Below are 22,458 nucleotides of genomic sequence, written 5' to 3'. Positions count from 1 at the left end.
TGTGGGGGTGGGGGAGGAATGAGTCTTAGGACTGAGCAGGTGTGCCCTGGGGACTGTACCGCACATCACTGTGATGGGATGACTAACAACCTAGGGACGCCCGGGGGGCTCCGTGGTTAAGCATCTGCCTTCAGCTCAGGTCTGATCCCAGGGTCCTGGGATCGAGTCCCATGGGGAGCCTGCTTCTCCCTCTGCCTGTATCTCTGCCTCTCTGTGTCTCTCATGAATAAACAAAATCTTTAAAAAAAAAAAAAAAAAGATCTGGACTCTTAAAACCACCGAGCCCCTGAGACCATCACAGCAAAAACAAAGATGCTGCCACGAACAGAACTACTGGTGGAAGGGCACTATGGGCCGCAGTGTGACCCCAGTCACATCCAAGGGCTCCTCAAGAACCTAAGATGCGCACATCACCCATATTTCCGGTGTCCCCCACGCACACCCCCACACTCATGGGCAGCACAGGTCCTGGCCGTCAGCAGCAGGGGGTCCGGGGGCCACAACACCTGGATCGGAGCTACTGCTCCTTTCTTTACCTAAAAGGAGTTTTGTGGTTATTCCTAACTCCCAGAGGTACCAGGACTAGTAAGCTGACACGCGCGCACTTAGGACGGGGCCTGCCATATATTCCCTGATCGTTGCTCTGACGGCTGACGTTTATCAACCGAAGCAGCAGCCCTGGGTCCACCCTAAAATAAGGTAGGGGACTTCCCCAGCAGGTGCCGGCAGTCTCTTCTGCTCAGTAAGAAACTTCCCAGGAGCTACGGTTACGAGCACCTGCCTGCAGCTCGCAGGCGCCGGTTCCAGAACCCCCGCTGCACTGTGTTCAAGATCATTAAAGAAACGGGAACAAAGTTCGCAGGAACTAGAGGGTCCCGTAGGAGATACTCATCTTTCTCTCTGCATGAAAGAGGCACCTTGAATATTGTGTGGTGATAAGGCGGGGGGGGGGGGGGGGGGTGTCTGTTCTGATGTGACTGACTTCTGTGAACTAGAAAACTCCCCCACCCGGGTCTGATGCATCCAGGGCTGCGTGTCACAATGTCCTGCGCCTCGCCTCACGGCGGAGAAGGGACGAATGCCTAAGGGCATGCCCCCTGCCCCGCCCCCAGCCAGTGGGGCGGTGCGTACCTTCTTGGAGCCGCGCTGGATGCTGCAGTTCTTGCAGGACACGTTCTTGCTGTCCCAGTGGTCGGCGGCGCCGCACGTGAGGCACAGGTCGGGGTCGCACTCGCGCACGGCCAGGTAGCACGGGCACTGCTTCGTGTTGCACTGCGCTTTGCAGCGGCACCCAGGAAAGCGGTTTTGACCTTCAGGGACAGGGTGGTCCTCAGGCGGGAACCTCGTGGATCCCACCGCGCACAGCCCTGTGCAGCCCTGAGCCCTGCGAGCCTCGACACTGGGTCACCCCAGCCCCCCTGCTCCCCTCCAGCCTCGGACCAAGGAGGAAACTGAAGGCACAGGAGGTGTACCCGGTCACCCCCGAGCTCTCCATCCGGATCTGTTAGGCAGCACGTGTCCTGAAAGCCCTCTGGTTTATACGACAGGTGTGAAGGCAGGGTTTGGTTTGGACTACGTAACAGTCACGGCTCTCGACCATCCCAAGGGCGCAGAGCTCTAGACGCTTCCTCGGTATCCACGCAGCTGTGCCCTCAGTACCCGCTCATGGCACTATGCTCACGCCCCACTGCGCTGACGCTTTCTGGGGGCCAGAGGACCTGGGGGCCACCTCCAGATGCCCTCCACGTTCTGTGCCAACTCTACTATGACTTAACTTCCATGATCCAGTTCTAACCTGCCCACAGACCCGCGCAGGCCCCTAGCACACAACCCCTTAATGGGGCCCCATAAATCCCTGTGGGGTAAATGCGTTTCCTAAAAAGGATACAACAAAGCAAGAGCTGCCATGGCCTTGTTTTGGCTTCCACAGGCTTTTGGTCAGCAATTTAAAACAGGAACTCAAAAATAAATAAATAAATAAATAAAACAGGAACTCACACAAGTCATCAAAACGAAATACTTACACTCTGAGCTACATTGACAAAACTTCTCACAAAAATTTTGTGCTATCACACAAGGGCACGAACTGTCACAAGGCTGCCGTGGATGGTCACAGGGTTGATAGTTGTAAACGTGGTTAGAGGAGCCGTCTGCGGAAGGAGAGCAGCGCGGGTCAATCCAGAGGCGAGGGAACACGACGCCCGCGAATCCGGCCTTCCCCGCCACCTGCGGGCTGCGGCACGTCCTCCACACTGTTTGTTCCGAGTGACTGGAGACGCCACCTCCCACCCCCAAGTGCCGGCCAAGGCCAGAGCACTGTCACCCCGGCCCCCAAACACTTCCGTAACTGACTGGCCACCCCGCGCCACCCACCCGGAAGTTACTCCGCAGACAGCCTCCCTCTAAATGGGCTTCGGGTACTGAAGTCAATTACATCAGAACATCCCAAACGCTAATCCAGTTACTATTCTCAAACAAATGAGCAGGCATTTTTAAGTTAATTATGAACGGAGGATGCTAACCCTTTTTCAGCTGTATCTTTCTGCAGTGTGCCGCCCACAACCTGCAAGACACAAAACAGAAGCCATCCTTGTGAGGCTAAGGAGTCGGGTCACGGCACAAACCCAACAGAAGCTGCCTGCGCAAGTCAATGCGTGCCCTGAACATAACCGCACTTTGGATCCAAGGACAGCCGGCCCCCGGCCGCCGGGTTAGGGCCACAGACCCCTCCCGCCACCCAAAATCTGCAAGTAACTTTTGACTCCCCAGAACTTACCTACTGCTAGCCTGTGGCCCATAAGCCCTACTGATGACTGGTTAGGACGGATTTTCTACGTCCTACGTATTCTATACTGTGTTCTTACAATAAAGCAAGCCAGAGAGAAGAAACTGTTGAGAAAATCCTGAGAAAATACATTTGCGGTATCAGAAAACCCATGTTAAGTGGCCCCGTGTTGGAGGCTCAGCTATGACCACGAGGAGGACTCACCCCAACCTGGGCTCCTGGGGATGGGAGGAGCCTGAAATAGTACCGTTTCTCTAATTCAGGCATCTTTAACCACTGACAGAGGCTGTATGATCAAAATTCAACCAAGAAACTCAGCTGGACCTACCACAGCTAAGTTCTTCCGGTTCTAAATTAGCCACCTCCCGAAAGAAAGGGGACATGAGCGGGTGCACAGCTGCGGAGTGCAGTCCTGCACCCCTAGTCGCGGGTGTGGGGGGGCAGGCGGTGTGGTGGGCAGCTCCTCACACAAACCCAAGCGGCCGCGCTCCCTCCTCCCTCAGCGCCCCCACTTCCAGGGGCGTCAGCGGGGCATCTGTCAAGAACAGACGCCCGGGTGGCCCAGTGGTTGAGCATCTCCCTTTGGCTCAGGGCCTGATCCTGGAGTCCCGGGATCGAGTCCCACATCAGACTCCCTGCAAGGAGCCTCCTTCTCCCTCTGCCTGTGTCTGCCTCTCTCTGTCTCTCGTGAATAAATAAATCTTAAAAAAAAAAAAAAAAGAAGTGACTCGCATGAAGAAAATTCAGGCTCCTGGGACTCCAAGCAGCTTGGTGCTCCCATCACCCTCAACACCGCACGCAGGGCACGGGTTCGGTTCGTGCAGGTGGGGCCTGTGGTCAGCAGCCAGTGCAGAGGTTCCCTGAACTGAAGGGCAGCGCGGTGAGCGTCGCTGTCCCGACTCCCCGCACCCCAGGCCACTGCAGGCAGAGGAACAGACTGGCGAGCGAGCGTGTGCGGCCACATGACTCTGGCATCCAACCCACAGCAGAAGCCACCCACCCAGCCTTACCGGTGTTTCCTCTTCTTCTTCCTTGGGGGGGTGTCCACGTCCTCGGCCGGGGCTGGAGCAATGATACTCGATTCTTTGACACGGAACTCATACACCTAACAAGAGGTGTGGTCACAGGGCTGTGAGCACTGGCAGCTCCGGCAAAGCGCCCCAGACCCGCCCCTGCTGGAAGCTTCTCTGGCCTCTCCGTGCTGCCAGGGGTGGGGGTGCTACCAGGGGCTGGGCCACTCTCAGTAGGCGCCCGAGGCTGACCTGACCCTACTGGGCTGCAGACTCACCCCGACATATCCATAGTCGTTAGAATCGTTTTCATTCAGGTCCCTCCCAGTGGAAAACACCACCAATTGACTTCTTTTTCGGGACATGAGCAGGAGCACAAGAGGAACCGAGAACGGTCTGTTTGGACAGTGACTGCTCATCCCCCATCTCAAGCTCTCAAACTGCGGTGTCAGACATGCTCACCTGCCGACAAGTCTTGGTCCCGATGAGCCTGGCAATGGCACAGAAATTGTCATAGTAGGTACCGATGAGCACCCGGAACATGGAGGCCTCAGCGCCGCTCCACTCCACGTTCTCGGGAGGCTCAATGTTTGGCTTCATCTTTATTGGCGTTTGACACCGAGAATTTGCTTCTGGAAAACCAAAGTGAAGCACTGGTCAAGAAAGGACGACTAGAGTCAATAAGTAAACCTCAGGGCTGTGCTGAAGAAAAGAGCAGGAAGCGACTTGTGCTGAGAATAAACTCAGCCGGGAACCATCTGCAAGTCTCCCGTGGAGCTCAGGGCTGGTTCCCTTTGACACAACCTTCTAAGATGCTGAGGGGGCGCCTGGCTGGCTCACAGGCGGGGGGCTCGTCAGGGCAGCACGTGACCCTGGATCTCGGGGTCCTGAATTCAAGCCTCACGCTGGGTGTAAAGCTTACTTAATACAGAAATTTTAAATCAAAATGAAAGCTGAGGAGTATCTCCCGTTGCTACTCAGGATGCGAGTTGTGGGTTGAATGGACATGGAAAACCCCAGCAGCAAAACACTGGTCGGGAGTTCCCACGGGCTCTTCTAACCAAAACCACCCCCAGCACAGCCACAGGATTGACCAGAACGATGCCCTGTCTCAGAGAGACGGAGAAGGACGACACACCGCATCGCTGACCTTCCAGTAGCCGGGCAGGCGGTCTGCACAGGCCAGGCTGGGGTTGGGGTCGGAGTGCGGGGTCGGGGTGAGGGCAGAAGGCAGCTCCACACCCCCGAGGGAGTTCTCTGGCTTCGGCCCTCTCCTCACAGCGAGCACTAACCCAGGGAGCCGAGTTCCGATCCCTCCTGCACCCGCGGCGGATCTCACCCGAGGAGCTGGAGGTCTCGTCCTTCTTCTCCTCCTCCTCCTTATCGTTGTTCTCCCCGCCCGTCTCAGTCCCCGCTTCCCTGTCACTGTCCGTGTCCTTGGACTCCAGCACATTAATGGTGGGGGTGCTGGGCCGGCTGCTATTGTTGGGAAGCCGGCCTCTCCTGCGGCCGCCGGGCCGCTTGGGCGGGGTCTTGATGCGCTCGGCAGTGAGGGCAGCCGCAAACTCCTTTGCTCCCTCCTACAAAGTGAAAAATGGAGATATCAAAGTCAAGTTCTTAGACTCATTTTGCTGCATGAGAAAAAAAGGACTGCATAAAGCAAGTTAGTCAATAAATTTATCACATTATCCACTTTTACAAACCATCGTTTGCCTATCTCGATGCTCTTGGTTTTCTATCTGCTTTTGACAGTTTGGAACTTTCAGAAAGGTCAGTGTAGATTCTCTGCGCTACAGGAGTATGACATCACGCAAGATGACTCCATGTGAACTTGTGGGCAACACTAACTGATTACAAGTTAAAATGTAATAAAATACTTAAAAATATGTAAGCCTCTTTAAACATGAACTTTCATGAGAAGATTCATAGCTAATGTGCATCCAGAGTCAGACTTTCCTATTTTAGGTTTTCTTAAGATACCTCTCTCTGATAATATTGAAAGTACACAAGAAGAATACAGAACATAGAAGCATGCCAGACTTGTCGCTTCCTGTCTTACTGTTTATTCAAACATCCAATTTTTGCCCCGTGACGGATGCACAGCCCCCAGAAGTCGTGAAAGGAGCTTGCAGAGGGAGGCTGTGAGCAGGACATTCTGCATCAGCACATCCGATAATCCAGTCTTACAGAGTATGAACAACAGCAAGATCGTGGATTATAGAGAGACCACAGAAACCTCTTAGACGAGCCAAATAAAATTCTGCCTTGTAGAGAGTATTATAAAATAGTGCTCAAGAATTCCAGGTTCAGTGGCAGGAGAAGGGAGAAGTTTGAGAGCAGCCAACAGTTTTACACTTCATTCTACAGAAACCAAATTGCTTAAAAATAGGATACCTTCTGCAGGTGCCATTCAATGAATCTTCTGTCCAAAATCCAACAGGCAATATATACCCGTTTAGTTCCTAGGTAGGAGTGGCTTGGTTCAAAGAGGGGAAAGGGTAAAAATAAGATAGTACCTGTAAAAAACAACTTTTCTACCTCCTATTCTCCTAAACCCTTACCTTTTCTCCATCATTTAAAAAAAAAAAAAATCTGTGGGACCTACTAGCTGACTCAAACTACCATAGGTCTAGATCTCGAGAGCGGCCAGGCTCTGAGGAAGGCTCAGGAAGTACTGCCTACAATTACCGAGCTTCTGGGGCCTGAGTGACTACCTGTGCTGCTCACTCTCACAGACTTGGTGGCAGGTGTAAGAGTCCTTGATCCTCAAGGCCCTGAAAGGTTGCGGAACAGACTAACACAGACAGACAAAGGATACGGGATTAATGGAGGCCTGCAATGTGCAGTACACAGCAGCTAGGAAGGAGACCGCCCGGGTGAGGATCTCTGCCTAGAGTATGGCCGAGGCACAGGAGCAACAGTGCCAACGCTGCCTTCATGGACCTCGCCACAGTTCACCACAAAACTCCTCAAATGCCCTCTGGATCACGCAGCACCCGAGCTTACCAAGTGCTGGTAACACTGTGGTCCACAAGGTTTGTTGTCTAGAGCGGTTTCTGTGTTCTTCCGCTTGTAAGTATTGGGTGTTGCATGAAATGCTGCAAAATAAACAGAAAACATCCATGTATAATTATATTTACTTTTTCATCTCCACAGTTTCAGTGGAAAAAGCCAATTAATACATTAGAAACTTGCCAATATATTGTTTCCATAACAGAACCTTCCTTCAAAGCTCTCACTGAATCATCTCCATGCTCTCCCTAGACTCAGTGGAACACCGCCACTCCCTCTCCACCAGCCCCTAACCAGGGAGGAAACAGTAAACTCTGGAATAATTAGTCATTGCCCACTTTTCTCCTTACAAGCATAACTGATGCACGTAACTCTAAACTCTCATTACGAACATTAAAAGAAATCTCTTTAAACATTTATTTAGTCTTTAATATATCCATAGAAACAACTGATATATACCCTCTACAAGGAAATCAGATTTCCTATTTTTACCAAAAGAATTCGGATATCTACAGTTTCTTGATTTCTAAAGAAAGGTTAGTAATCAGCTTGTCAAAATGGAGAAATAAAGGACAGCACTTGTTAAAAACTAGTTTTTATTTTATTTTTTTTTAATTTTTATTTATTTATGATAGAGAGAGAGAAAGAGAGAGAAGCAGAGACATAGGCAGAGGGAGAAGCAGGCTCCATGCACCGGGAGCCTGATGTGGGATTCGATCCCGGGTCTCCAGGATCGCGCCCTGGGCCAAAGGCAGGCGCCAAACCGCTGCACCACCCAGGGATCCCAAAAAACTAGTTTTTAAAAGTAAAGAGGACAGGGTGCGCCTGGGCAGCTCAGTCTAAGCAGCTGACTCTTGATTTTGGCTCAGGTCATGATCTCAGGGTCATGGGATGGAGTCCGGCGTCAGGCTCCACGCTCAGCGGGGAGTCTACTTCTCTCCGTCTCCCTCTCCCTCTCCACCTCCACTTGCACAGTCTCTCTAAAATAAATCTGTAAAAATAAAGAGGACAAGGGCGCATCTGGCTGACTCAGTTGGAAGAGCATGCAGCTCTTGAACTCAGGGTCATGAGTTCATGGTGTGGAGACTAAATAAATAAACTTTTAAATAAATAAAGAGGACAGCCTCAGACTACTGAAATTCCATTTCTCCAGATCAGACAAAATTCAAGAATCTAGTGAGAGCTTGCAGTCACTACCCTTCTCTAGGAAACACGTGGTCACATAAAACAGGTTCTAGAAAGAAAAGTCTCTGAAACTTAAAATCCCCAAATAATGTGATAACAAAAAGATTCAAATTCTAGTACACGGGTGAACCAAGTGTGAATGCACAGAGGTGAGAACTTGCAGAAACCCTCGAGAAAGTCTGCTTCCAGCTACCAAGGCAAATACTAGAAATGCCCTGCTCAGAATTACACAAGATGAAAATATATCTTAATTTAGATAAAAACAGGTGACATATTCACAAAACCATTTTAAAAACCTCTGCAGCAACACCCGGGTGGTTCAGTCGGTTAAGCACCTAACTTGTGATTTCAGCTCAGGTCCTGATCTGGTGAGTCTTGGGCTCCGTGCTCAGTGCAGAGTCTATTTGAGATTCTCTCCCCCTGCCTCTGCCCCTCCTCCAACTCAAGCACATGCTATGCTCTCTCTCCCCCAGCCCCCCAAAAAATCTTAAAAAAAAAAAAAGTCTGTAACTTAAATGAGAAATACAGACTGATGAGGGAAATAAGGGAAAAAAAGACAAAACTATGTCTCTGAAGTAGAAATTCAAGGTTCAAATTTTGTTTCAAGTATGTATTAGATTTCCCTGGAATGAGAGACTGATGCCACGACTAATTTCACAATGGATTACGTTTCTGAACACGTGAGGACCTCTAAAATACAAAGTCTGAGCGCGGAAAAGGTTATGGTCACATCAGCAGCAAGGAATTCCATCAATCCAAAAAACAAGTTCGTTCTCAGCCAGTTAGCAGCACAAACTAAGTGATATCAATTTGGCAAAATTCATTTTTAGTGTGTATGTTCCCCTATTTATAGGCTGACGTTCTGGATTTCACCTGATTCAGTGAATAATACAAAGGCACATATGTATCTATACACACACAAACACAAGTGAGGACAGTAGCCCCTTGCTGGTCCTGAGCTGGGAGATACAGAAGAGCAAAGTAACAAAGTAACAGAACACTCAACAAGCCAAGTTCTGGCTCTAAAGGAAGAATTAAACACACTAATAATAATCAAAGATACTTTGATGATCACCAAAGGCAAAAATTTTTTAAAGTACTATTCTTAATTTCACATTGCATTTAGCTCAAGAAAGAGAACTATTTGCATTACTAGACTTTCTCAGCAGAATTTCAAACTTCAATTATTTAAGAAAACCAGGTATATGAAGAATTCCCTCTTCGAGAAATGTCTTGACTATTTGAGATTTTCAGAATGCTTAATATTTTCACCATGAAATACTAATACTTCAAATAAGCTACGAAAATATTTTTAAGCTTAATGAGGGGAAAATTATATTATCTGATCAAGAAAATTATTATTAAGAAAATTTAAGCAAGGTGCTTTTTAAAAAATTTTTACAAAAAGAACATGGAATGTTGATAGGTTTTGTTTTGTTCTATTTTAATTTCAAAAAGCAACATATAAAATCTTGATGAAAAATCTTATCTAAAAGGTTTTCAAGCAAAGGTAAAAAAAAAACCCTGTTATAATACACAGTTCCAGCCATTCCCCATCCCTGTGAGCAAACTGGCATAAATGGCTAAAAATATCAAGTAGACCCCCAGAATCTTTTAATGTTTCACCAAAATAATGATGCCTCAAGCACAGAACTGGGGAACCAGAAAATTACAGAGAACAAACCTCAGCAATCACCTAGTTCCAGTGGTGACTTTACAAAATAGGAAACAGGACTAAACAGAATCATTTGTGTAGGTAGTTAGCTGGCAGCAGGTGTGCCAAGGCTTGTCCCAAGGAGGAAGAGCCACCTCCCCTCTCTGTAATGCAACACTTCTCTTAAATACTTCAGCTCATTCATTGTCATGTAATAAATGACAAAATTAATGAACACAGATCAATACAAAGTGTCAGTTTTATACATTAACTTCTGCTCAAAGTACTGATCCTGTTTGCTCAGATTAGAAATTGGTATTAAGGGCAGCCCCAGTGGCCCAGCGGTTTAGCGCCGCCTTCGGCCCAGGGCGTGATCCTGGAGACCCGGGATCGAGTCCCATGTCAGGCTCCCTGCATGGAGCCTGCTTCTCCCTCCGCCTGTGTCTCTCCCGTGAATAAATAAGTAAAATCTTTAAAAAAAAAAGGGGGGGGGGTGGTATTAATAATAATTCTTACTGAAGGGCGCCTGGGTGGCTCAGTTGGTTGAGTGTCCGACTCTTGGTTTTGGCTCTGGTCATGATCTCAGGGATGTGGGATTGAGTTTAGCAGGAAGCCTGCTTGAGAATTCTCTCCCCTGCCCCTCTCCCCACAAATGTGCATCCCTCATTCTCTCTCTCAAATAAACAAATCTTTAAAAAAAAAAAAAAAACCTTCTTACTGAATATACTTATACCTGGAATCACATAAATTCTTGTGTATATCACACATTTCAGACTTCTAATGCTAAGTACCTTAGAGAAAGTGTCAATATTCAGAGCACAGAGTAGTAATAACAGGCAGTTGCTGCAGCTAACAGTAAACCTCCTGTGTTCAAAGCACACACTAAGAGGCTTATGGATTACCTCATTTAATCTCCACAAAATCCCCCAGGGATTGATTAGGTGTTAACCCTCATCCCCATTTTACAGACAAGAAAAACTGAGATTGAGGGAGGTAAGTCCCTCTAATTACATGGTAAACATGAATTCAGTATATCGAATTTTAATCATTACACATCTGAAATACTAAAAAAGTCAACCATCAACTACAAACTTTGGAATACTGTTTCTGAAATTCTAACCATTATAATGTTAAGAACTCTACAATACGCATTAATACACATTCCAAAAAGGATAAACAGACTTTTTATATAATATCAGAAATGACAGAGTTGGGTTTTATGCTTAAAATGGATTCTTCTGTAGGCCATACAGGTGACAGAAAATCTAGCAAAACATTTATTCTAAGGCTCTATTTTTTTATCCTATTTAAGCACATAAAATTTCCCAACTTTAATTTCCCAGCCTGCCTTCCTTCCCTCCTTGGATCAGAAAGATGTTACTTCTCCATACCCACCCACAGTCAACTGAGGAGCTGACCCCTGGTTCCTCTAACAAGTGTCAAAAGACATACCAAGCAGCCAATTTTAGGCTGAGGCTTTTTATAAAGAAATTACACGATTCCAAATTTGCAGAACAGCCTGATTCCAATTTACAAAATGATCATGGTCTGAAAGTTATTTGGAATACAAAGTGGGATTCATTCCCAAACCAAAACCATTTATCCTTCAAGGTTCATTAGAATACACAAGTCCCACTAACAGAAAAGATCCAAGGTCATATACTGAGCTGCTGGCTCAGATGAACTGCCAAACCCCTACTATCAAAACATATTCCTTACAGATAAAAATGGTAGACAGTCCTAACACTTAAGTAACTAATTATCACACAGGAATAATAAAAATATATAACATCCAAAAAGGCTCTTTCACCTATAAGTTTAACAAATTCTCTCAAACAATGAGTTAAAAACACAAAACATTCCTTAAAAATAATACCAAATATCAGAACCTAAGAGGTTGGAACAGTCCTCTAGAGACAATTCACCACGTGTTAACCACATATATCCAAAAAACAGAGGGAAGAATGAGAACAATGCAAAAATCACATTCATAAAGAGAAAAATAGTAAAACTAATACAGTAAGCTCAGAAAAATACACATAAACAGATTTTAAAAATAAAATATAAAAACCACTTAAGCTTATCAAGAAAAACGAGAGAAAAAAACATTTGAGCAAGAAAAGAATCATTAGAACACTTAGATCAACTTTATACAAATAAATTTCAAAACCTGGGTGAAACCGATAATTCCCAAAAGTGATCCAGAAGCAATAGAAAATCTACTAGTACCAATATTATTTAACGCTGTACTGAAGATGCAAGCCAATGTGATGAGACAAGAAGATAAAGTCCTAATGACTGGAAGCAGAACATATCAGTAACTGTGTATATAGTTTACTTACATAGCTGGAAAACTCAAGTAAGAATCCACTGAGAAACTATCATAAAACAAAGACAACTGAGTATGGTATCAAGGTATAAAATATATAAAATTTAATGAGAAAAAGCCAGCAACAACCTATTAATAGCTACAGATCATCTTAAGAAAGAACACACAAGAGCTACAAGAAGAAAATTTGAGGTTATTAAATGACACAAAATGAAACTTGGTCATATGGCTACATTTAAGCACTTAACTGAAGTGCCCCCTTAATCCTCATTTTAAAGTGTCAGTTTCCCCTTAGGTAATTAATAAATTGAATGAGGTTCCAATAAACATACTACCTGAACTTTTTTTTAATTAGATCAACTAAAGATTCTAAAATTTACATGAAAAAACAAGCAAGAATGGCCAGGAGATCAATGAATAAAGCCTCCTAGACAGAAAGACCCAAGGAACAAATGCAAAGAAAAAAGACCCAAGCACACATGGTGATGGGTGATGAAGACGGCATGGCGTCGCAGTGAAAGGGGAATTTTTTGGTAAGTGGTATGGAAACAGCTTGGTAGCCTTGGAGGTGGGGAGGAGGAGTGGATCCAAAATTCTGTAAGAATAAAACTCCAGTCACCCAAAATTAGATGCAAAAGAATGAAGCCTATCCAAACACAGGGGCCTGGGTTAACCTGCACTCGTGGGAAGTGATATACAGGTACAGCCATGGTCATGGTCATTCACTGTAGTGCTATTACAGCAAGAGGCACAAAACCATCCCAATGCTGACTGCCCCTCAGCAATCAGTTCAGTAAGTCCTCCCACCTCCTACAGTGGAAGACAACGCAGCTCTCCGGAGAAGAATAATACCTACCCTAGATTAAGTCAAAACAGGGAAAAGCCTGAATAGCATGGCACCTTTTTAACAGGATAGTCAGAAAAAGAAGACTATCTTTGCATTTTGCTAGAAAAAAAAACTATAGAAACACAGAGGAACTGACATTAGTGGTTTAAGGATGGGGGCAGAAGTGGCAGGGACAGGGCACTGGACACCTTTTAATACATTTCTGAAACGTGTATCATGTGAATGATGTTCTGTTTAAACAGTGTTTTTGTTTTTTGTTGTTGTTATTGTTTAAACAGTGTTAACTAAAAACAAGCCAGATACTGTTTTAAGTATTTTACACAGAGTACTAAATTTAATCCCCACAACCAACAGCTTATGACCTACTGTATTATTCTCCTCTGACATAGACAAAACCAAAATTAAAGCACAAAATGCTGCATTTAACATATGTTTAAGAATGTATTTACTGACTCATTTTACTGAGGAAAAACCTACGTTGTGGGATATTTTGTCAAGGATAATGCAATGCAATGAATACTGTGGAATCATTAAGGCTAAATTATGAAGAGACCCCACTGCTCCCGAGTGCTCCAAATGAACAGTCTGCCATTCCACAGAAGCAAACTTCACTAAAGTGAACTAATTATCTATCTTCTATCTCCCCAGCCTGAATAAGGAGATAAATACTCAAATCTGAAGAACAGAATGAAGTAACTCTTGTAATAAATGTTCAAAAGTAGTATCCTACTTCCTTTGATTTGTCTGTAAAGAAAGGTACAAGAAATGCTACATCTATCGTCAAATTGGAGGAAACATTTCACGACTTCAAGCAGAGGTTCGAACACCCAACTTTTTTGTGATAGTGGTAACTGAATGCAGTTTATATTATTTTTAATAAAAATTGAACATAGTTTATAAAATGACTGTGTGTAAAGGCAAATTAAATGCAATTCAAGGCAACTATTTCAAGGGCTGTATGAAGATAATACTGACACTTCGTATTTGTCCAATGCCTGGCATACCAGAGATTATTAAAACTACCAAGTCATCAAGACTAGGAAGGTACTAGGTTTAACCACATAGCAAGGACATGGGAAATATAATAATTCTAAAAATCTACTTGAAATTTTTCTAATTGAAGGTAACTACACCACTAATACTACACACACTCTCTCTCTCTTAAACCATTTCCAGGTCATGATACATATCACATAACAAAGTATGAGATACAGCAAACATAAGGTGATAGTGCAAAACTCACAAGACGTTATCTGCTTGGGCAGGCTAATGAATATTAAGAGGTACCACTGGATAATGAGGGAGAAAATTCTGTAAAAGCCAGCCATAGGAACTCAAAAGGGCAAAGCACTGCTAAGGGCCACTCAGTATAGCGGAGCCAACTTTACATAGGTCAAAAGCCCCTGAAGGTGTGACCTGGCCATAGATGGTTGCACTAAAATGTATTCTGGAAAAAGCTAACCTTCATTAAAGTAAACTCTGCTTAGGAAACCAAAGAGATATCAAATATGTTTTCAAAACAAGCACCTCAAAAAAAGTTGGTGCTTTTTAAACTGTACTTAAAAAATTCCTATTACCTGGAAAAAATGTCCTAAGAAACCTAAGAAATCTCATTCCCCAGCAATGTCAGAAAAGCAAAGTAACATTGTTATGTGACAGACTTAAATTTCATTTACAACATTTTATGCTTTCCCTATATTCAAATGCAGATTTTTTTTTTGAGAGAGCCAAAGTGAGAGTGCGTGCGCACAGGGAGGGAGGGCAAGGGGGGCGAATGGGTCACAGACAGAGGGAGAGACTCTCCAGCAGACTCTCCGCTGAGTGCACAGCCAGATGTGGGCTCGATCCCAGGACCCTGAGACCATGACCTGAGCCAAACATCAAAAGCCAGACGCGTAACCGACTGAGCCACCCAGACGCCCCCAAATACAGATTTTTTTTAAAGTAACTTTCTCAGAGGACGCCCCCCCCCCAAAAAAAAGAATACTAAATAGACAAGAACATATATAAGCATCTTTTCAGCCGATTTCTTAGTCAACAAAATTTGTTCATCAATGTCGCAGTGTTGCTCTAGGCTATCAGCGAGTTCACAGTAATAGCTTTATTACAAAACAACTGCTTGGTTAGCATTTATGGAAAAACCACTGACCTGTATTCCAAATTAGCGGGCGACAGGCGGTCCAAATTAAATACATGTAGAAGAACTTCACAGCAACCCTCAGGCAACAAAGTACGTAAGAACAATACTCTGACACTAACATACTTTTCAATCATAACTGCCAGATTAAATGATAAATTCCTAGTTATAACAAATGACAGTACTCTCCAAGTTGCTTTAAGACATAATTCCACAACAAAGATAGAAAAAGAAAACGTACAATAACTGCACTTACGATGTAGGAAGCAGTCATATTTAAAACATCGCCTACAGAAAAGCGTATGAAATGAATGCAAGCTTTGCTCCCTCTGAACAGATTTAGCATTTGGTCCATCGATGTTCGGGGTACATTCAGGAGGAAGCGCACCTGGGAGCTGCTGCTCGGTGAGCTCTTTATACCTGACATTGACCAAGAAAAACGCAAGTGAAGCTGTAGCAAAACCTGCTTCTCTGAAAATACAGTTTCTCAAAGGTGCCATGTATTATTTGTGATGTTCGCCTTGCCCACAACACACTAGTAAAGGTCTAACCTTCAACGATCTTGATGGAGATGAAGAGCCAATTAAAATTATGCATATGGCGTATCAAGAGACAAGTTCACAGAAAGGATTCAGATCATGGAAAGTGTCACCATATGAATTAAAATAAATTTCAATGACACTAACGTTTCTACAAGTGTCCAGACAAATTCTCCTCTCCGCGTACTACGGTCAATGAAGTTGTGTGCTTGCTCTCCCTACAGTAAGTGTCCTGCAGCAGAGCCCACACACACAGCTTCGAGAACCCTGTGGTGCTGTCAACCAAGGAAGCCCAGGGGCTCACCAGCTAAATTAGTTCCGTTTCTCATCAACCGCAATGCTGAGCTAACATACCATACAAGGCAAGATTGCCTCAAAAGAACAACTCTTACTTTTCCTTTAGTTCTTCTGCTGTGCCCTTATCTGGAAACATTGAGGAAATGGCTTCAAAAATTTTATCAGAAGGAAATTTCCGAGGTGGGCGGCTTTCTTTATCTAAATGGGGAAATATGAAAGGGAAAAAAGATGAAAGCAAACAAGTTTTCAAACCTTCCTTCTCCATGCAACCACATCTAACAAAGTGGATTTCCTAAGAAACTATCATCTCCATGTTTCACTTACTTCTGACTATGTTACATGTATCCACGGAGTGTGGGTAGCCAAACAAAAAAAAACTCAAAATCAATTACAGAGTTTTTGGTGCACCGGAAGGCAAGAGACCCAGGTTCTAATCCCGGCTGGGCCACTGACTGGGTCTGTGACCTTGCCTGGCCACTACCCACGGGGGTCTGTTTCTTCAGTGTAAAATGAAGGAAAGGAACACGTGATCACTGCCTGTTACATCAACATTGTGCTTCTCTCAGATTGCAGTTTTCCCCCGCATTTTTCTATGCTATTTAACAATGAGCTCTGCCTGTCTCCAACTATGGGCCCTGGTCTGGGGTCCTCTAGCTTTCTGATAAGCCATCACTAGCATAGGGGTTAAAAGCCTGGGCTCTCCGGTCAGTTGGAGGAGCTACCGTCAGAATGTTCTGGGCTGTTTCCTCCCAGTAGTATAATATTAAATAAGTTACTTAACTGCACTGAGCCCATCACTTCAACCATAAGAGAGAGATGATGACAACAGCCATACACTGTGGGGCATTACGAGCGTAAATGAGCTGGTGCAGCACATAAAGTGACTGGCAGACTCACTGCCTATAAGTAGTCAATGATCAATATGTTATGTCATAACGATGATTATGATGATTACCCAGCAAAATCCCAAAAACAGAGTAACGTTCTTTCGTTAGCCAAAGGAAATAAAGATGCCCGAATACAGGATATGTTACAGTTTGATTCTATTACATATTGATAGGATAGTTCAGAAAAAAAAAAAGAAAAAGAGAAAGAAGGAATTAATAACAGTTTGTGATTTTTTGTTTTTGAAAAATGCTGTCAAGGCTACACACAAACCTGATAAACAGACATACCATCTCTGTTCTCCTCTAGATCTTTCTGTTTTTCTTCTCTTTCATCAGGATCATCTCCATCATCATCATCATCATCATCATTGTATTGACCAAGAGCATTCACCAACTCCACAAAAATTTCATCATTTATAAACCCACATTCTGAAATTCATCAAGTCAAATATCAGAAACACACAGAGGAAAGTAGTAATGATAAAACTTTATGTATGCCTTTTCTAATCTGGAAGAAGAGCCAGGGCCTATTAATTAACACTAGAACACTGTAGTTAAAATGAGGCAGGAGGATCATTTTCAAGACCGGCCAGAGGCAAACTTAGGAGGAATTTCTCTTCAACACCTGTCATTTTCTCTTTGCTCACACCTTCCCCCAAATACCCGCTGCTATTCCCATATACTCTAGAAATTGTGGCCTCAGCCTCCTCCCAACAATGCATGTGAAGACCCTCATCTCCCCAAGAAAGGGACAGTGATGATGATGTTACACATGCTCCCCTCCTGCCAGACACTCTGACGGGTCTCCTGGACGTGAAGCACAGCAGCTGTGACCACAGAGACAGAAGTGCAGGTCCTGCAGCAGCAAAGTGGGACATATTTCTGAGCACAGGGCCTTCTGTAGCACATGTATCACATAAGCAGAGCCCTGATCCTAATTTTACTATGAAGGAATCTTAAAATCTACATACACTCAAACAACTCCATTTACATGTTACTGGCACTATAATTTATGTGATAACCAACTGCGCATCTTTTAAGTATCAAAAAAGATTCTTCAATTTAAAAATAGAGAAAACATTAAAATGTTTAGGATTGAAAACAGGCCCTGGCCACTCCAGCAATAAACTTACTTTTAATATTTTAAAAATGTGTTTTTAGTACGTATGCTTAAAAAATTCAAAATATCTTTCAATTCTTTGGCCCCTTTTTTGAAGAGAATAAACACAGGGCTCACCTCTATCCCCATGTACTTTTCCATCATAATTTTTTATTAGTTCTTCAATGAAAGTCCCATCCTGATCTAAAACTTCATCCCCCATATACGGAATGTTATGTAAAACAGTTTCATCTTCCACCTAAAAATAAACATATTTTAAAAGCAAGTTAATCTGAAGTATCAAAATATTTTTTAAATCAATGTCATGTAATGTAAAATACATTTTTTCCTAAGTAGATGTCTCTACCCAGTTCTCCAGATTTAGACAGGAAACTCTAAAACATAAAGACCCCCTCCTACCAATAAGAATTATCTCAGAAATCAAACTGTTAAGAGAACATTTTTAAGAAAAAATACCCTCTTCACCTAATCCAACATGTCAATCATTAAAACTTACCAACATTTCATTTACCTCAAGGAAAAATGTTGTGCTTTACAATATGACTCATCAATTTTAAGATACACCCCGTGTCTTAGAATTGATGAAATGTGGTTTTACCAAAACCACTTATAAAGAGCTGTACACCGTAAGATAACATAAGTAAGGATTTCTAAACTTCACTTGATGATCTAGTTATTCAGAGACCTTCAAAATAATAAAAATCTAGGGATATAAAATCAAGTATAGGGCAGCCAGGGTGGCTCAGCGGTTTAGTACCGCCTTCAGCCCAGGGTGTGATCCTGGAGACCCAGGATCGAGTCCCACGTTGGGATCCCTGCATGGAGCCTGCTTCTCCCTCTGCCTATGTCTCTGCCTGCCTCTCTCTCTCTGTTTCTCATGAATAAATAAAATCTTTAAAAAAAAAATAAGTAAAAAGTTTATGCCAAAAGGATCTGCTCTTATATATAAAGTAAGAACATACATGGGGGATCCCTGGGTGGCTCAGCGGTTTGGGCCCTGCCCCCAGCCTTTGGCCCAGGGCATGATCCTGGAGTTCCAGGATTGAGTCCCATGTCAGGCTCCCTGCATGGAGCCTGCTTCTCCCTCTGCCTGTGTCTCTGCCTGTGTGTGTCTTCCATGAATAAATAAATAAAATCTTTTAAAAAAAATACAATATTTCAATGATGAAAAGAACAAGATGCCTATCAAAATTATCATTCCAATCAAGATGACAGATGAGTTTACGAAGGTTTAGAAGACAACAGAGAAAAAAGAAGATGCTAACTTAGCCGGGAAGAGCCCATCCACAAAAAGTTCTGGAGAAGGGAGAACTTAAGAACACAAGGGACTGGGGATACCTGGCTCAGTGGGTTAAGCATCTGCCTTCAGCTCTGATCCCAGGATGCTGGGATCAAGCCCCACCACGAGGAGCCTGCTTCTGCTGCTCTCCCTCTCCCTCTCTCTCCTCCTTCCTCTACCCCTCCCTCCCTCTCTCTCCTCCTTCCTCTACCCCTCCCTCCCATTGGAGGGGGCTCTCTCTCTCTCTAATAAATATAAATCTAAAAAAAAAAAAAAAAAACCCACAAGGGACTGGAAGCAGACATGCATGGTAGGGAGAGAATCTTCAATAAAGAATAAAAAAGACAGTAATGACAGATAAAAGACTAGAGGGTTCTGAAGTCCATATTTAAAGAGACTAAAGTAAGGATAGGTGTATCTTAAGAAGCCTGTAAACAGGGTATTGGTTAAAAACAGAATTTTAGGGATCCCTGGGTGGCGCAGCGGTTTGGCGCCTGCCTTTGGCCCAGGGCACGATCCTGGAGACTCAGGATCGAATCCCACGTCAGGCTCCCGGTGCATGGAGCCTGCTTCTCCCTCTGCCTGTGTCTCTGCCTCTCTCTCTCTGTGTCTATCATGAATAAATAAATAAAATCTTTAAAAAAAAAAAAAAACAGAATTTTAGGAGAATAATCTGATTAACAGAGTGGACTGGATAAGAGGACAGGAGGCCATGACAGGTGCGGCTGTGGAGGTGCCTCCGGCAGGTGCCTCAGGCACAGAGCACAATCAAAATGAAGAATACACCAGGAAAAGGCCATGAGACACACCGGGGACTGTCATGCAGCAGCAGGCAGGAAAAACGAGGAGAACAGGAAAATCTCAACTAATCCCCAGATGACAAATTTAGGACAACTGCAAAGTTCAGAAAGACAACAGAATCTTAGAAAAACAGGGGAAAGGGAAGTTGGGGAAGAAAGTACATAAGGGATATAAAATTAAGATTTAGATTTTAATGCACTGATCTATCTAGAGTCAAACTTACATACAACTAAAGAGTCCAGTTTGTGCCACATCTCACTTTCACTAATCCCATTTAAACTAGAAGTGTTAATTTTTTTGGATAAAGGCCAAAATTAAGTTATAATTGGCTATTTTGTCTTCCCAACTGTATCCATGTAAGCTCTGCTCCCCACCAAAACATATCCTAACCATAATATAGTCTGCCTAATGTGCCTTGGTCAGTGACCAGCAAAACCCATGGATAATTCTAAATAATAATGACAATTTTAAACACTAGATCCTTTCAGAATTGTAGTCTATGAAAGTATAAAATCTCCCATAAATTCTTGCAATTCTTAAACTAAATGTTTTTTGCATGAAGCCTTAAACACATGAGGCAATTACAGAAGAGTATCTGAAGTTTATCTTTAATCACTCACTGTAAAATCTTTCAGTTACTAAAGACATTAGAAACAACTATTTAGGGTAGACCCAGTGGCTCAGCGGTTTAGCGCCGCCTTCAGCCCAGGGCGTGATCCTGAAGACCAGGGATCGAGTCCCACATCAGGCTCCCTTCATGAAGCCTGCTTCTCCCTCTGCCTGTGTCTCTGCCTCTCTCTCATTTTCTCTCTCTCTCTCTGTCTCTCATGAATAAATAAATAAAATCTTTTAAAAAAATTTTTAAAAATAAACATATTTTTAATCCCAGGTAGAGGGGATTCCTGGGTGGCGCAGCGGTTTAGCGCCTGCCTTTGGCCCAGGGAGCGATCCTGGAGACACGGGATCGAATCCCACATCGGGCTCCCGGTGCATGGAGCCTGCTTCTCCCTCTGCCTGTGTCTCTGCCTCTCTCTCTCTCTCTCTCTCTCTGTGACTATCATACATAAATAAATAAAAATAAATAAATAAAATAATAAAATAAAATAAAATAAAATAAAATAAAATAAAATAAAATAAAATAAATCCCAGGTAGAATTCCTGCTCAACACTTTTTCTTTGGAGAATATTTTAACTTGGAAAGACTAGAAAAAGAGCAACACCACAAAGGCTTATTCAAATATATGTATCAGTTAAAAAAAAAAATCACTGAGTGTTATCATTTCAGTAACTTTTTTTTTTACTTGTTCTTGATTCACAAGAAAAGTGTGTTTTATTTAAAATAAGTGATAATAAAGTAAGCAGATCACAGATGTACATACCATAAAATTCTGCTGAAGGGGAGACCAAGAATACATTATGGGTACTGAAGCAACCGCATTCAGAGTCTTTAATGGGATGACTTGTGTTGGAAAATCCAAGTCACTGGTCACTGAACACTAGAACAGAAAAAAATAAAATTGACTCATAAGAATAAAAGGACAACCTCAAGTGGTAGACATATTAAAAAGGAACTCAGCCCACTTAAATAATTTTGAAAAGGAAATCCCTTTACCTAAGACAGAAAGGTTTCTAAAAACCATGAAGGATTCTCTCTCCTTCTCACTTTCTTTTACTTAGGGTGGGAAAAAAAAAAAAAAACGCTTCAGATTTTGCAAATTTTTAAAAGCCTCCAACGACCCTTCCCATACTTACCAATATCGATCAGAATCAAAAACGATATTTGCTAGCCTCAGGTTAACTGCTCCTTGCTTTCACTATAAATTTCTTGGCTTGATGCTTAGTTTCTTTTACATCTCCACCACTTGGAATAATATTATATATACCAAATATGCCTCTTAAATCTCAACTAATAATAATATGGAAACTATTAGGTTCACCTTTCTTATTTTTATCTTCCCTTCTTAAAAAACCCAAGCATCATTTGCTATTACCAGATGTTAAACAAAGATGAAGGGTCATAATAGATCTGAGTTTCAATCACAACAAAAGAAATTCCTATCCATTCTACAAAAGTATAATCTCTAAACTAGTAATAATAATAATAGGTAATATTATTAAGCACTTTCTATGTGCGAAGCACTATTTTAAACACATTCCATGTCTTTTATTTTTGTCCTCATGACACCATAAGATAGGGATTAATTCTTAGCCCCCATTTTACAGGTGAGAAAACTCTGGTGAATACAAAGGTCAGTAAATGGCCCAAAGCCATACATTAGACAGGGCTAGAATTTAAATCCAGAAAGAAAGTCTGACTCTGGAGCCTCTGCTCTTACCCACTATACATACTGCCACGATACTGTATCTCTATCATGTTTAAGTGCATAGACTCTCTGGAAATACCGTATTTCATCCAACCTATGATGACATTAATTTCAAGGCATTCCATTACTTTCTGTATCAGTAAGAAAATAATGTTGCCAGTTAAACTGTAACAAAGCTTTCTTTTTTTTTTTTTTTTTTTTTTTGTAACAAAGCTTTCTTATCACAGTAATTCTAAGATGCATTCCAGTTTC

General features: G+C 43.2%; 1 protein-coding gene across 13 annotated transcripts in view; it reads right to left on the bottom strand.

Annotated features, from left to right (window-relative positions):
- EZH2 (enhancer of zeste 2 polycomb repressive complex 2 subunit) overlaps nt 1-22,458 on the bottom strand; it is a 65,646-nt gene that overhangs the window by 5,050 nt on the left and 38,138 nt on the right. For 10 of the 13 annotated variants that reach the window (XM_038559256.1, XM_038559262.1, XM_038559260.1 and 7 more), the window contains 12 exons: nt 21,262-21,378; nt 17,920-18,040; nt 16,971-17,111; nt 15,891-15,993; nt 15,201-15,379; nt 6,802-6,893; nt 5,135-5,375; nt 4,258-4,427; nt 3,796-3,890; nt 2,523-2,563; nt 2,025-2,150; nt 1,132-1,310 (listed from right to left, as the gene is read on the bottom strand). In XM_038559256.1, coding sequence (XP_038415184.1) covers nt 1,132-1,310; nt 2,025-2,150; nt 2,523-2,563; nt 3,796-3,890; nt 4,258-4,427; nt 5,135-5,375; nt 6,802-6,893; nt 15,201-15,379; nt 15,891-15,993; nt 16,971-17,111; nt 17,920-18,040; nt 21,262-21,378 — 1,605 coding nt within the window. The remainder of the gene's footprint in view (nt 1-1,131; nt 1,311-2,024; nt 2,151-2,522; nt 2,564-3,795; nt 3,891-4,257; nt 4,428-5,134; nt 5,376-6,801; nt 6,894-15,200; nt 15,380-15,890; nt 15,994-16,970; nt 17,112-17,919; nt 18,041-21,261; nt 21,379-22,458) is intronic. The other 3 variants (XM_038559259.1, XM_038559263.1, XM_038559267.1) reach the window with 1 other exon arrangement.

Source organism: Canis lupus, chromosome 16, assembly GCF_011100685.1.
Source record: "Canis lupus familiaris isolate Mischka breed German Shepherd chromosome 16, alternate assembly UU_Cfam_GSD_1.0, whole genome shotgun sequence".
NCBI classification, from domain to species: Eukaryota; Metazoa; Chordata; class Mammalia; order Carnivora; family Canidae; genus Canis; species Canis lupus.
This window is presented reverse-complemented; position numbering and strand designations above follow the sequence as displayed.